Source organism: Abramis brama (genome assembly GCF_963993115.1).
Source record: "Abramis brama genome assembly, chromosome: 3".
Taxonomy (NCBI): Eukaryota; Metazoa; Chordata; class Actinopteri; order Cypriniformes; family Leuciscidae; genus Abramis; species Abramis brama.
This window is the reverse complement of record NC_139965.1, coordinates 28,640,806-28,657,309: the sequence shown is the minus strand read 5'-3', so window position 1 is coordinate 28,657,309 and position 16,504 is coordinate 28,640,806. Positions and strand designations below refer to the sequence as shown.

Below are 16,504 nucleotides of genomic sequence, written 5' to 3'. Positions count from 1 at the left end.
TTATTTGTAATATTTGGCATGTTTGTGTGCTGCTGTGCGTCCCTGTGTGTGTAATAAGCAGAGTGGACGCGCGCTGTGTACCCCGAACATTACTAACGCGCTCTTTAAAAATTTTGCAGTCTTTCAGTTGCCTTAAATTAGCAACGCGCCAACAATGCGCCTGAGCATAACTCGTTTTCAGACCAGCATGCCCATGGGCGCACAAATGGGCGCAAATGCATTTGCTATTTAAACAACAGGACGTGAAAATGATAACTGTGTCGGACTGAAACTAGCAAAAAAACTGTTGTGTCGCGCTCGGCGCTGCATTGTGGCGGGTGTATGATAGGGCCCTATGTGCAATTCAAACAATGAGTCCAAAACGTGTTTTTGTCTTACCCTGATTCACTATGGTAAGCTCGTTATAAGTATATATTTTAGACAAAGTGGGATGCTTGTGTCATCTGTGCGTGTCTTGTCATATCCGTAAATAGAGAAAAGTTGCTCCGGCTACTCTGACGCATATGGGAGTGGCATAGGTTAGTTGTCACGACGAGCGAGAAAGGTTGACAGAGAACTGCTTGAATCTGGAACCCACGGGGAATCACCTGTCTTAAAAAAGTCAAACAGAAGAGAGTCTGTTGGCAAAAGAGAATGCGACAGAGGTCGTAATAAAACGAGAATCAACATTGGCATTGGCTTTTCGGAGATGACGAGAACTGTTACAGAGCTCTGCTGGAATTTATTTTCAAGGAAGCACCATTTCAATTAATAAGTATATCTACTGTAATGTCTTCAGCTAGTCAGCTTGAGATCCTTTACATCTAAACTCTTTTAAACCTAATAGTGAATTAAACCTAATATTTATGAGCTGTAGAATCGCTATTTTCATTCGCACAGTCACGCAGAGCCGAAGCACAACCAAAACAAAGTTCTTACGCAAAATGCATTTTGTTTTTTAACTGCTAGAGGGCCAAAAGTTACATAAGTTTAACATAGTGTAAAATAATTGCTGCCAGACAGCTGTGTGCTTCTCATAGAAGCTGCACTTCACTCTAGTGAGCTGTAGTCTCTGAGTTCTCTGTCTTCTCCTCTGGGGCTGAAATGTTTTGGCCTTTTGAAAAATAGGTCAGTGGAAAGAGTTCTGGGTTGGTTGGTATTGTTTTTGTGGTTTATTCTGGGGCAGCAGGCAAGTTTGGACATGTCCAATTGCCTCTTAAATCTTCAAACATAATAAGAAACATCTGCTCAGTGAATCACCTCATTGTAGCTAGATTGTGGCACAGGCTCTTCTTTCCATCTTACTTGCTTATCTCGTTCTCATCTCTTCTCCCTTCTCTCCCTCATTTGCTCTTTTTCTTTTTACCTTTTTTTATGTGCACAAATATAGTGTTGCCATTTTCTTTTTCTTTCTCTTCTTTGTCTAACTCTAAACTCTCCTGTTACAGATTCCTCTTCAGGTCGGCTGATGTCAGAAGGAAGCCGACAGGCCCCATGCTGGTGGCTACATTCTGGAGTGAACTTCCAGAGAAGATTGATGCAGCTTATGAGAATCCTCTGGAGGAGAAGACTGTCTTCTTTGCAGGTAATGCAGAACATGCAGACGTGTTTCCTAAAGGCAGAATAAAAGAACCAGGTGACACATACAGTCATGTGACTTTAAGACTCATCCACTATACCAGCAGGGCAAATTAATGGTGGTGAATACTGGACTACTCTAGGCGGGGCATAGATAGACATTTACGAGGAGTCACTCTAGATAGAGCTAGGACAAAGATGACATGGACTTTCTCACTCTCGTCTGTGATCCGAAGGTAGGCCACGGAACCATATACCCTCTCCGAAGCGCCACAAAAGACACGTAACTCCCGAACAGTAGAAGGAGTGTCAGCACTGCCAGGCACATAAGAGGGAATTGTAGTCTGGTGATACTGCTCAACCCACATGGACCATTTCTCACGCAGATGTAGGGGTTTGATAGGGTCATCCAAGTTAAGGTTGTGTTTCCAGAGATCCTGGATAAGAGTCTTAGCCCTCATGGTGAATGGGATTATAAAACCCATAAGGGGTCGAATTGGCTTGCCAAAGTCTTGTACAGATTCCTCATGGTGGGCTGAACAGGCTCTGCTATGCGGTTCTTATACCCAAGGGTGTCATCGAGGCAATTCCATTGTAGGCCGAGAGTAGGTTTTTGCATGTCAGTGCTACTCTGAGACAACCAGCACTCGCTACTAGCTGATCTGGCTTCCGATGGAAGGTGTCTGAGAACTGATGGTATATTGCACGGGCATTGTCTGATCTCGAAGCCTCCCTTTAGCAAAGACTGATGCAACCCATCTATTATGGCTCTGGCCTCACCTTGGTCGGGAGTACTGTGAAGACAGTTGTCGACGTAGAATGAGTTCTCCACAATGTCAGCTAAGCCAGCCATGGTGTCTTGGTGTAACTGGGCATGAAACTGAAGGGCATAAATGGTGCAGCACTGGCTGCAGGTCGTACCAAAGGGAAGTACCTGCCACTCGTAGAGGTCTGGGTCAGCTCCCTATCCATGTACATCCAGATGAATCGCAGCAACGACTTGTCACCGGGTAACAAATGTACTTGGTGGAATATACCTTTTATGTCCCCACTCACTGCAACTGCATGTTGTCTGAACCTCAGTATGACACCTAGCAAAGATGGTCCCAGTGTTAGCCCCGGAAGGAGTTGTTAATTTATGTTTTGCCCATGGTACTGGAAGGAACAGTTGAAGACTATTCGGTCCTTCCCATTAATGATGCACCATGTGGTGCGGAATGAACCATGACTCTGTGGACTTGTCTTCCTCCTCTGGTGTTATATTGGCATTGGGAGCACAGCCTCTTTGCCTGCATAGAGCAAGGAGATAGGAGTACGCCTTTGTAGCGGGGTAGCATATCGTTGGACACCATTTACTTCTACTCTGATCGTAGCAGACTGCAAGAGGTTATAGGATTGTTGGTATTGCTTTGATCTTGTGATCAACTTTTCATTGTATGGCAAGGTATCAATTTGCCACGAGCGCTCCACATGTTGATACAGCTCATCATGTGTTGGGGCTGTCATAATATGCAGGCATTGTTGCTGGCCTTTAGGGGGCTGAATCGGACACATTGGGCCTTGCAATACCCAACCAAGCTTGGTACATATGGCAACGGGGCCACCTTCGGCTCCTCTACACACTGGCTGTATACTGTAGGAGTCAGGAGGTGTGGCACATCAGACCCTGAGGAGTAAGGTTTTGACTTTGTCTACAGGCTTTAAGGGTAGAACTTTCAGGTGGCGATATGCTTTCTGGAGTGCTGCCACTGGGGGCAGTAAAAGCATTACAAATGACATACCTCTCTCTGGGTTTGGGGATGGGAGAAACCTCCAAGGTTACTGGACCCTTTAAGTTTGGTATGACCTTGTTGGATTGTCTGCAAAGAAGAAGGAGGTCCATTCAGCCCAAGCTGTTGTATTATTGCAGGAAGGACGATGGTTCTTTCAGAGCCGTCATCTAGAACAGCATGGGCTTCCATTGTTTGGCCACCACTGTGCAAGAGGACTTTGACAACCTCAAGCATAACTTTCTGTGAGCGTTTGGGTCTGTCAAGATAGATTTGTGTGGATGGCAAACTCATCATAAGCACCACTCTTGAAGTATCGTTGACAGAGTCATGTAGGACAGTAAGGTGCAGTTCTTTGCAGACTTTATAGGGCCACTTTCGAATTGACCACATTTCCAATAACGTTTACACTCTGTGATCCAGGTGACGATCTGGGTGGTGGTAAACCTCTTGAATTTATCACAGGAGTTAAGAAAGTGATCTTGGTTATTGCAATGTGGACAGTAGGGCTTTGGCTTGGACATGGCTTTAGCCTGGGCCGGTTCAGAGGGCTTGGCAGCTTTCTAAGATGTCAGAAGTACAGGTGTTGAGCGCTCTCGATGATATGGAGTGCCTTTACTCTTTACAGATGACTTTGTTGTGTCAAACTGAAACATGGCAGCAGCTCAGCTCGAGATACGCTTTGCTTGTGACTTTGCTTGTAACCAAGCTGCTAAGTCGGGGAGAGTGTTTGAAGGATACCATGGCTTAAACAGTATTCTACAAAGCCATCTCGGTAAGCGGGTGGCATCTTTCCTAGAAGACGGTCCACATAAGCTCATATCCGTACTATCCCTCCAGTGTCCTCAGCATGCCCATCAGGGATTGCAAAGATAAGGCAAATGAATCGAAGGCACTGGTATCACCAATTCTGAGCGGTGGACCACTCATGATACCACCTAATTCTTATTGCACAAGCTGCCTGGGCTGGCCATACTTCTCCTGCAACGCTTGCAAGGCTGCGGTGTATGGTGGTGGGTGGTGCATATATGCCTTAGCCAACTGCTGAGCACTAGCAAACTTCAGGTGGCTCAGTAACACTTGGTATTTGTACTGCTCACTGATGTGAGTATGGTGACTATGGGGATTGTCTAAGGCCAATTTCAACAAAGCAAATGCTGGCATGATGGAACTGTGATGGTGGCCCAGTTGTGTCTGGTGATGCTTAAGTGCTCTGGATCAGTCAAACTTGTGTCTTGGCTGAGCAGGGAACTCACCAGCTTGGCCACTTCTAGACAGTGCTTGAAGTGGGGGGAAAAAGGTGCCGGTACTCTTTTGCATTGGCAATTCATGACATTAGAAATTTCTACAGTGAAAAAAACAACGTAGAGATATTGCTGGTACAACAACAATTTATTGTTATTTATTAACAACGTAAATGTATTTAAATAAGTCGTGTGTGCGTGCGTGTGTGTGCGTGTATGTGCGTGTGTGTGCGCGTGCGTGTATGTGCGTGTGTGTGTGTGTGCGTGTGCGTGTGCGTGTGCGTGTGCGTGTGTGTGTGTGTGTGTGTGTGTGTGTGTGTGAAAACGGAACACCTCAACGGTGCTGAGATTGGAACTGTACAATCCCTGGGGAGACACACACACAACAGAGACAGGGGGAACAGGGTTAATGCCAGACATAAAATTAGAGAGTAGCTACACTAGACCCCGAAGCCGCCGCCATGCGCCGCCATTTGCGCCATTTAGAATTTCAGCCTCCGCCAGCCAATAATTTCGTAAGCCAAATTGAGCCGCCATCTGATAAAGTTTGGCTGAGCCGGCTAGAATTATTTGCATCAAATAATAATTCTATCACATAGAGACATACACACACGAAATATAAACAATACACGAGATCTATTTTCTCACTGGATTCATAACAGCACAGTCTTGTGCTCGTTGCTACGATACACAGACTCACAGTGAATTGACGACCAATTAAAATTGCTCGTTTTCCTTACAGAAGAAGCGATGCATTTTTTTCTCGCACTGAGGTGAAATGGTGGAAAGAAGCAAGCAAGCATACTTTCCTAATTCCTACTTACTTTTTTTTTTAACTTAGGCCTACCCAGACTTTTGTTAAATCTTCAGGGCACGGTTGCACAAACACCTGAATCAAAGATTGATGTTATGAACCAAATATTCTGGAACGGAGATTTATAGCACTGAACGTGATATTACTGCAGTAACAAACCACCGTTTCTAATTCACGACGCATGCTTCAGTGTAAATTGAAGTGAAATGTGCAAAACTTTGTCCAAAATAATACTGATAACAGTGTGTGTTTATATTAAGGCGAGACACGGCAGGCATCGGGGGGTTTTTTTACTGGTCAATTTTGAGATTTTTGGATATTTGTCTTCTTTCAGACTTGTGGTGAAAAAAAGTCCGAAATACACATTTAGGTCTTTATTTTACTACACTTCGTCTGTTTGCGTCTGTAGATTTCTCATAAATTCAACAAAATTTTGCGTTCAAAAAAAAGTTAAAAAAAAAAAAGTTCAACATACTTCTCCGCGATCTCTGCCGTCACCCTCTCACATGCACCGTTAGGAAGCTCTCTCTCTTCTGTACAATTCTGTTGGATCCAAATATGGATCACTTGCTCCTTCAAGGTGTAATATGATAAGCTTCATCCATGATAATGCCAAGTTATCGTATACAACTTAGCCTACATACATTTAGCCTAAACACAACACATTGTAGGCTATTTGAAAATGTTTAGTAGCATACAGACTACAAAATAAATATGTACATACGTTGTGAAAGTAAAATCTGGTGTTTTCTTTATTACATTGTATTGCATTTTGTAGAAATATAGTGTAAAATATAGTGTAAGCCATGCATTGCTTGGAAATATTGAGATCTAGTAAATCAGTATAACATAGACATCTGTAGACATGAAGTGGCAGCTTCAGCCATTTGCAGCTATGAAAAGTTTGGTGGCTGCAGCAGCCATTTAGGTTTTGGCTGAGCCGGCTAGCCAGCCAATAACTTCATCAGCCAGCCATTATTCTCAAAACAAATGGCTTCGGGCTCTAAGCTACACAGATGGTAGTGAATTCGGTCTACAGATATTCTGCTGTGATATTAACCAAATTGGCTATTCTAAAGAAACAGTAGACAATTAAGTTATTATGTGATTGAATATTTGAAAGTAGCATACATTTCTGGCATGAAAAACATAATTATTTATTAATAATACATAAGAGGTGTTCATATTTACAGAATGGCAACAGGATGTTATGGGTTGTTCATCAGCTCATCGGGATCCCAGGAACATGGGGTTCATCAGCTGTTTCGGTGCCTTTGTAAGGCATCGGCTTTCAGAGATAGAACCAGAGGTAAAGGATTAGTTGGCAGTGTGGGGATGCATTTAGTGAAGAAGTTACGTTAAATAAATTGTAATCCATTGTGCTGACACATATTCATTGTCAAAGGCAGGAGGAAACCAAAAGTATTCTAAACAGAAGTATTTGGAATCTAAATTCTGTTTTACAGTTTATAAGACAAAAAGATGGTTTACCTACTTAAAAAAGGCTCCAGAAGGTCTTGGGGTCAGCTGCTGCTGAATGGTGAGGGGCTTCAGATGCAAGTTCATCTGCAGATCTTCGTCCCTTTGCCAACCATGATCTCGCATAATTGTGTGGACTAAACTGCTGTAATGGTGGTCCATTGCATTTCAGGAACAACAGGTTGGACAGTCTGTTTACAGCAAGGGAGTTCCTTTTGACTGTTAGAATGTCATTCATGCAACTGAAGGTTCTTTCACATTCACTGGTAGACACTGCAATTGTATGGACAGCTTTAAGAAGAGGCTTGAGGGCTGCTGGGGTCCGGGATGCCCTCAGTTCCTTGTGTACTCCCGAAATCCCTGGATGCTCTCTCTTCTCTCTATTTTAAATGTGTCACATAAGCAAAGGACCTCTGCTTCACCATGTTGTATGTCCAGATTTCCCTCTGACCAAGTATCTGGTTGAAGAACCTTGAAGTCAGACATCAGTTTGCTTCCACCTCTATGTGAGGAACTTTCCTGTGTGCTGACATGAGAGGAAGTTGTTGTAGCTGTCCTGGATCTCATATTTTCCGCCATGCTGCGAAAGAACTGTCCTACATTGATCTTTACAATCCTTTGATTGTCACACAGTGATACATTCTGGAACAATTTCTCGGTTTCAGCTTGAAGAACAGTCCGTGTGTGGGGGCCAGGTGTTGAAACCATGGATTCAAACACCCGGATCTCCCGAAACAGCATCTTGTCTGCTTCAGGCAGTGTTGTGCCTCTCTTTTGAAGCATCCTTGAGAGATCACTCAGTTCTGTTAGGGCATCGTACATAACTCCAAGATTACACATGAAAGACACAGAGGTGAGAACGTCAAGGAGTCCCTTATATTTTGCTCTCTCTGTTGAATCCTTGGTGACATCATGAGCAGCACTAGAAAAGTGTCTCTGAAGCGCTCTGTAATTCTCCCAAACAGCCTTTACAGTCCTCTCACTTGAAGCTACCCAGCGGATTGACAAAACACGGCCAATGACAAGGAGACGCTGCCCAACACATTGTGCATGTTGATGCAATTCTCTTTGGTTTTTGGGTGAGGCATGATATAAAGTGTATAGCTTATCAAAAAAAATCTTGAAGTGATTAAGACCACTATCTGCCAACATCCCCAACTGCCAATTCTAGGCGATGATTTAAACAGTGCCACACAAACAAGTCTGGGAATCTGGCACAAAGTTGTGTAGCCACCCCTGCTTTTCTGCCAAGCATCACTGATTCTCCATCACATACAAAGGCCACAAAACACTCACCCAAAACAGAACAGAACTCAGCCCATGTTCACTCCATTCAACTCTTGCAACATTATATCCGTTCGCATGTCTTTGAATGGACACCCGTGCTTGCCAATTTTGTATGCAGTTCGGAACACTCGAGATGTAGTTTCGTATTCAGCCCTGTGCATAGATTTAACTTGCCTGCACAGCTCATTGCAGGATGCCATCTCCGCTATTTCGGCTGCCTTAATGTGTGCTTTCGAATCTCTGTGGTCTTTCAATTTTTTGCGCAGTGACTGCTATTGCTTTGCCTTGTCTGTACTTGGGTAACGTTAAAGTTGGTAGCTGCAGACTCCTCATTAATGCTAACGTTAGCTGTTCCGCTCACATCAACGCTAACGGTATCCGATGTTTCTGGTTGGACAATCACAACCTCTGTTGATGTGTCTGGCTCTGGCACACGCGTTCTTTTAGAACCTTTCTGAAGCCAGGCTAACATAACGACTTACAATTTCAAACTCGACACACTTCTTTTTCTACGTTTCTAGGTTTTCAATTTCAGCAGTGAAAAATCTGTTATGGTCAGGCGGAAGCCACAGGCATCAGACAGCTTCTGATAGGGTGGGCCGACTGCTTGCCTTTACGTGATTCGTCAAGATCTGAAGTAAGTCACGTAGTGCCCTCTGGGTAGTGTAGTTTATGTAACGTTAGGTCATTACCAATCTTTCTGACACCGACTGACGCTTTTTCTGTCAGTGGTAGAGTACCGGCTACATACGAGAATTAGCGGTACGCAAGAAAAAGTGCAGGTACGCTTAAGAGTAAAATGAAGAAGTGCCGGTACTGCGTACCGGTGAGTACCGCCCCACTTCGAGCACTGCTTCTAGATCAGCTTCCGCCCTTTCCAGCTTGCGCTGTCATTCTAACTAGTTAGATAAGGCCTCCTTTGCCATGAGAGCCTCTTCCTGAGAACTTTGAGCCTCTTTAGCTTGGGTTTGTAGTCTCTGGTACTCTATTTCTGCCAGCGTGTCCTCCTCCATTTGTTGAAGTAGATCGTCGTACTGCAGCTGTTTTATTTTCTCCTCCACTATGGCTGCCTAGCTGCTTGTGAGTGCAGATGTAGCTTGCAGAGATAATGGAATGACAACTGGATCTGGAACGAGAGCTGGCTTTACTATGGGACGTTTTGCTCTTATGTTTGCTGTGAAAGCGAGAAGAAGCGGTTGGAGGAGGGTCCACAGGAGGTATGTAGCCAACCTCATAGTCACCCAGATGGGAAGGCAGTTTACTCTGTCTCTTGGGTCTATCCATTGTCTCTGATGCATCGCTAACTGCTGTGTCCATACTGTTTACTGTTGCCACATCCGGCTCGAAGGATCAAATTTTTGCGCAGTAGCACCTAAGCAACCTTTGTTAATTTACAGTTCTGCAGGCGGACAATTATGGACAGTGATTCCGGTAAGAGAAGCAGGCATGGGAGAAGTATATCCTCTTCAAACTTCTCTTTAATAGCACTTGTCAGGCAGTAAGTGACATCCATTTACAATATCAGGATGGTAGGGAAAGTTATTTGATGTTATCAAGTTGTGTTGTGGTCTGTAGAATATATAAATAAAGGAATACTGTTTGAATACAATATATCTGTACACAAATAAGTATCAATAACTGACTAAAAAGTAATCACAAATGAATACTCAACTGTAGGATAACAAATAAAGATTATATGATAAGATAAACTCTGGTTTATCAACTGGTTTCACAGACGGGGCTAAGATTAAGCCAGGATTAGGCCATAGTACAACTGGGGTATGTAAGTAGCTTTTATAAACCTGCCTTAAAATAAAAAAAGCATTACTGGTGTGCATCTTGAGACAAAACAATGGCAATGACATATTTTAAAGTGGTCATCAGAGGCCCATTTTCCACAAGTTAGTATGATTCTTTAGCGTGTTCATGTAAAGTTTGTAATAGACTTTGGTTAAAAATCTACCGAAAACAGTAAGCCATCCGGGGACTTCTGACATACTCTTTTCAACATACTATGCTTTGGGACACACTCATTTTAATCTCACATACTATTTAGGCTGGATAGTATAGACATTTGGACACAGGGATGGAAACATTAATGTGAAACCAAACTAAAAACAGACTTGACATATCCACCTAAGGACGCTCTAACAGAGCATATATAATAATGCATATTAGTGCTCCCAAATTGTAAAGCGTTACTACATTAATATTAGAATTTGTAGCTCTGTAATTTAGCTCTGAACTGCTTGCACCAACTTCCCAACCTGGCACACAACTAAGTTTTGAGGTTCCTGATGATATCTTTCAAGACCTGATGTCCTTTGCGATGTTATTGTTGTGTTATACAACACTGAAAGTTGTTTAAAATTAACTTTGAATATTATCACTTGATACTATTAAGATTATAGGGAGAACCGGGGCGAAAGTAACGCGGGACGAAAGTAACAAAGCAATTTTCTCAGAGCCCTGACTATATTAGCATTTCAAGCTATGACAGCGCGTTTAGTAAGCAACCCTTGACAGAGCTGCCAAATATCACGCGATTTCGTCATCGTTTCCCGCGGTTAGGTCCGGTAAGCAGTTTTCGAGTGCGATAAGTAAATTACTGAAGCGGTACTTTTTTTCTAATTACAAGTTGTGTTTTTAGTTTCATGTCACACAGTAATGATCAATCTACAGGTTATTAAGTGCTGTAACACATCCTGAAGTTTGCCTTGTCAGAGTTTTTCAGTATAAAAGTAAATCGGGTTTAAATGTCCGGAGTTCCTGTCGGGACGAAAGTAACACTTGTTACTTTTGTCCCTCTATAGTGAAAACAAGTGTTTCTTTTGTCGCGCTGCTAATGTGGTGACTTTTTCTGTGTTGCAGCATTTATTAAAACATGTTTATGTCATATTATACTAACAGAATATGGCAAAAGTGAGGGTCAGTAAGACAGATAGAGGTCTGATTCAGCCAGATGTTTATGAGAGGGCGTTCACATTTAAATCAGCTGATTTCTGTGTCACCATTTTTTTTACACTCAATCTGTTTCCATTTACCCTAGTCACATTTAGGTTTTAGCCATACCTTATAGCTTTTCCACCTCCACCTATGGATTTGCAGGGTTTCCATCCTGATGTTTTTATGCAGATTTTAAGTCTATGCATAAAAACAGCTTGATGGAAACATGCCTATTGTTACATTATGTTGAGAATTTATATTATGGTAATTTAATTTAATTTTCATATTGTTCATGTTGAAAACACATTTTATAAAATAGATTGACATTGCCAATAAAAAAAAAGATTTTAAACAATTCAAGTTTGTACTGTTGGGTTATTTGAAACATTGATGAAACTGAAATTTAAAATGAAAATTTAAATTAACAATTTTTTGCTTATATAAAGGCCAAAATATGTTTGCAGTTACATGTTAACAAGGTCATATACTCAGGTATATTTAGGCTAATAAAAAAAAATAAAACAACAAGAGTAACACAAAAAATCTAGCTTGTATATTGTTGTGTTACTTTTGACCCACCTGTGTGTTACTTTCGTCCCAACTGAGGGGGTTGAAAGTAACATAAGCAGTCTTAAGTTCAAAGTGAAATTATACTGAAGTCCTTCTACATTTTTTCAAAATACCACCTGCTATTGATAGACCACACTTGTAAGTGTCTGACCACAGCAAAAATATATCTCTGTCTAAAATATCATCTTTTCAAATTAAGTTTTTCTGAAAAATGGTACTTTCGCCCCTGCTCTCCCCTAATAATGCAAGTTAATGTGACCATAAATTAGTTTATAAGCTAAACAAAGAAATAAAAAGCTTACTGTTCCTCTTGTCTAGTCGGTTAGCCATGCATGTCATTACTAGTGTTATAAAAACATAAAATTGTATTGGTTTAAACCAAAAAAACATGTGTATACACATCTGAATAAATGTATTAAAAAGTGGTTTTATACATTTATTCAGCAAGGATGCATTAAATTGATCAAAAGTGACAGTGAATACATTCATAATGTTAGCAAAAAGTTTATTTCAAATAAATGCTATTCTTTTGAACTTTTTCTTCATTAAAGAATCCTTAAAAATGCTTCATGGTTACCACAAAAATACATCACAACTGTTTTCAACATTGATAATAATTTAAAATGTTTCTTGAGCACCAAATCAGCATATTAAAATGATTTCTGAAGGATCATGTGACATTGAAGACTGGAGTAATGATGCTAAAAATTCTGACTTGACATCAAAATAATTAATAACATTTTAAAATATATTAAAATAGAAAAGTTATTTCAAATTGTAATACTATTTCACAATATATAATTTTTCACTGTATTTTTTATTAAAAAAAATTTTTTTTTTGGTGGTGGTGGTGGTGGTGAAAAAATATGACACATGTGCGTTTTTCATTATTTGTGTGTCCTCCAAAATTTGTATTAAACATATTTTAATTGTTTTTCTAGATGATGAGATGTGGGTATATTCTGCCAGTACTCTGGAGAGAGACTATCCCAAGAAGATCTCCAGCATGGGTCTTCCTTCAGATTTGCATAGAATTGATGCTGCCTACTCGTTCCACAAGAGCAAGAAGACTTACTTATTTGCTGGCAACAAGTTCTGGAGGTAATCCTTTTTTAAATGTTTCTCAACATATGTGGGCTAAATAAAGTATGTGTTCATTGTGATTGATGACCAAAATACACTTTAAGATTCTTTAAGATATAGATTCTTTAAGAACCTATAGTAGATGCAGGGAGTTTTTTCCCCTAAGTTCTACAAATTATTGGAGAAAAAAGCAGACTTTGGAATAATTTTCCAAAGTTTCAGTGAATATTCCTCATATCAAAGTTCTTGTGAAGCCTTTGTTTCCCCACTAAAGTATAGCCAAATGATACTGGACATAATAAGGATATGGTTATATACAGGGCTTGACACCAGTCCTGTGCATAATTTTACTCATTCCTGCAGATTTTGCTCTCCCACCCAAAGTGTGCACGCATAAAGCCGCCTTTCAGTACTAAATTGAGTTCTTTTTCACTGCTTATTGTACTTTAACAGTCAAATACACACAAAATAATATCAAAATGCCAGTCTTGGCGAGTATTCACGTAAACGCAGTCAGTTATTTTTTAAGTGAACGTAAACCGTTGAGAAAGAAAATGCATGTGTAACAGTATAATGGATCCATGCGTCAGTTCTTAAACTGCTGCCAAATGTCCAGTGAAAATGGCTATAACTTTGGAAAACCACTAGCTACAGTGGCTGGTGAGCAAAAAAGTTAATGTCAAGCCCTGGCAGTATGTGTAATGTGTATCTTTGTTCTTATTTTTTAATAACAAAGATAATGACAAAGATTTTTATCTTCGCCATTTTGGCCTAAATGTCTTCCATTATTTTTTATTTTATATATTGTTACCTTGTAAGGCTTTGTTTTTAAAATAGGGAAATCAGTTTGGCAGTCACTTGCAAAATAGTAAAACCAACGTGAAAAAGAATCGTGATAACATCATGAATCGTAATTTTCCTGGGGGAAAAATTGTGATATATTTTTGCCATATCGCCCACACCTAATGTAGATGCTCACTTTTTTCCATGACTTCTCAGGTACAATGAAGCCAAGAAAAAGATGGATCCAGGCTTCCCTAAACTTATTGCGGATTCTTGGAGTGCTGTTCCCGATGACATAGATGCCGCCCTCAGCCTTGTTAGTGATGGTAAGATATTAAAAATTGCTTGGTTTCAGATCCAGCTTTGTCTGTATTCCTCAGAGAAGTAAAATGTAACCTCTAACCTGAATGAATCTTTCATCTCAATCCTTTCTCCTCTCCCATTCTGTTAGCCCTCACATAATACGTGTGTGTGTGTGTGTGTGTGTGTGGGTGTGTGTGTGTGTGTGTGTGTGGAGCCTGGTAGAGAATTCTTGGCAGTTAACTCCAACCCAATTACTGCTGGCATTAGGCCTTCAACAACAACAAAAAACCCCAACTATATGGTTGCCCCCTGCTCAAGATTATGAGTTTTTTCCAGTAACTGTCTGAAAAGCACATACAAACTCTAAATGAGAGAAAAGCTTAAAAAAGAGAGGGGTAAAGGATTTATAACGGTTATACGCAAGGTGCTCTGGTTTCATTTAGATTTACTGGAATTTACTTAACATACATGCTTTTTCAACCACCCAACTCTTTCCTCCGCTGTCACTAACACACATTTACACTCATACACAGAAACACATGTACACACTTCATAAAGCTGGCCTGTGTGGTGTCTGAAAGGTTCCTCTGTGTGTGTGTGTGTGTGTGTGTGTGTGTGTGTGTGTGTGTGTGTGTGTGTTTGTAATTAGGCTGTTTGGAGCTGAGTTAAGCAAAAACAACTTCTCTAGGTTGTGAATTAGACCACACACTCCAACATTTTACAGATAAATGGATCACTTGCATAGAGCTATTGGTTAACCAAGCTGTATTAAATAGACACAATTTAATGTACATCAGTTATAATGTCTTATGCTTATTTATCACTAAGTCACTAAGAATTTCCATTTTTTAAGAAATTAATACTTTTATTCAGCAAGGACACATTAAAGTGGTCAAAAGTGACAGTAAAGTCTTTTATGTTGTAAAAAAATAATAATCTATAGGCTAAATCTATTTCAAATAAATGCTTTTGACCTTTTTAGTCATCAACAAATCCTGAACAAATAATGTATCATGGCTTCCACAAAAATATTAAGCAGCAGTAAATCAGCATAGAATGATTTCCAAATGATCATTTGATACTGAAGACTGGATAATATGCTGCTGAAAATTCAGCTTTGCAACCACAGGAATTAATTAAAATGTTAAATTATATTAAAATAGAAACAGTTATTTTAACTTGTAATATTTTACAATATTACAGTTTTACTTTATTTTTGATCAAATAAATGCAGCCTTGATGAGCATAAGATAGATCTTTTAAAAATATTACAAGCCCCAAACCTGTTGAACGGTTTGTTTGTTTGTTTATTGTAGAGAAATTGGTAAATTTGCATTTAACTTTAACTGTTAATTTTTCTTTTGACATTTACACTTATTAAATGTTTTCAGGTCACAGCTACTTCTTCAAAGACTCCCACTATCTCAAAATGGATGACAGCACTCTGAAAATTGTCAAAGTTGGGGAGGTCAAAAAGGACTGGCTACGCTGCTGAACTGATGCACAACATTCAGCCCCTGGCACTCTGGGATGACCTTCATCACTAGATAAACAAGGCCAGCGTTATCGTGCCAAACGACAGCACTCAAATTTACCATTCTGCCCCTCTTGGTTAGTCCGAGCCTCTTTGATTATAACCCATCCTTAGCTAACCAGAGAGGCCTGGTAAGCTTCACTGCCTGGACCATTTCTGCATGCCAGACATAGGCAAACAAGACCGCAATTTTTGCTGTTTTGTCATAACGTGTGATATTTCTTGTCTATTTGTAATAATGAAAGGGTTTAATGCAGCTCCTACCCCTTAATATAACCTACATGTATATCATCAGAGGACTTCTAACATTTCCCATTTACATGTAAATGTGGCAGTGGTGTCAGTTAGATGTACCTCCTTTTTTTTTTATAAAAAATTTGCACAAAATAAATCCATCCAGGCAGTATGTAAAAAGCACAAATGTAATATTTTGCTAGTACTGATATGCAAAGATTAAGGACTTAATTCATATTGTTTTATTTTGTAGTAAATACTATCCAATAAAAAAAATCCTGCTTTACACATTTTAGGACACATTTTATACATGATGATTGTGTACAAACACAGAGACCAAACAACTGTCAAAGCACATCATTTTTTTGTTAGTCTTGTTTTTTTTTTTTTTGTCTCATGTTACAGGGAGATTCACGGCACGGGTTGCCTGAAGACTGTATAGGGTTTGTTGCATGATGGACTCATGTCAAGCGAGTATCATGAGAATACAGATTAATAATCATTTGTACTCTTTATTTTTTTTTTTTGTAGTTTTTGAATTGACGTATGCAATCTGTTTATATTTGTAATGGTTTATTTTTTATTATTTTCTATATGCTTTGTGCACTTTGTCACTGTCTCAAAATAAATATGAATTATCCTTTAAATGGATTTTATCATTCAACTTTTCGATTTTAACATTAGTTTTTGGAAAGCATTTTACTGCATCCTAGTGATTATGCTTTTGATTTTCACATCAGAAAACAATAGCTATGGTTCACACATTAGCACTCCTCCTATTTTACAAAATTACTCGGATCTCACATAACTAGACAAACAGCGACATCTAGCAGTTCCATTGTATAATGAGCGCATCTATCTCTGTAGTTGATGTGCCTTGCGTTTAACGAGTAATCTACTT

General features: G+C 39.9%; 1 protein-coding gene across 1 annotated transcript in view; it reads left to right on the top strand.

Moving 5' to 3' along the window:
• Positions 1 to 16,250, top strand: part of mmp2 (matrix metallopeptidase 2) — a 30,045-nt gene extending 13,795 nt beyond the window's left edge. The window contains exons 12-15 of the mRNA XM_084108903.1: positions 1,428 to 1,564; positions 12,608 to 12,767; positions 13,749 to 13,858; positions 15,227 to 16,250. Coding sequence (XP_083965029.1) covers positions 1,428 to 1,564; positions 12,608 to 12,767; positions 13,749 to 13,858; positions 15,227 to 15,330 — 511 coding nt within the window. The 3' untranslated portion in view covers positions 15,331 to 16,250. The remainder of the gene's footprint in view (positions 1 to 1,427; positions 1,565 to 12,607; positions 12,768 to 13,748; positions 13,859 to 15,226) is intronic.
• The last annotated feature ends 254 nt before the right edge of the window (positions 16,251 to 16,504 follow it).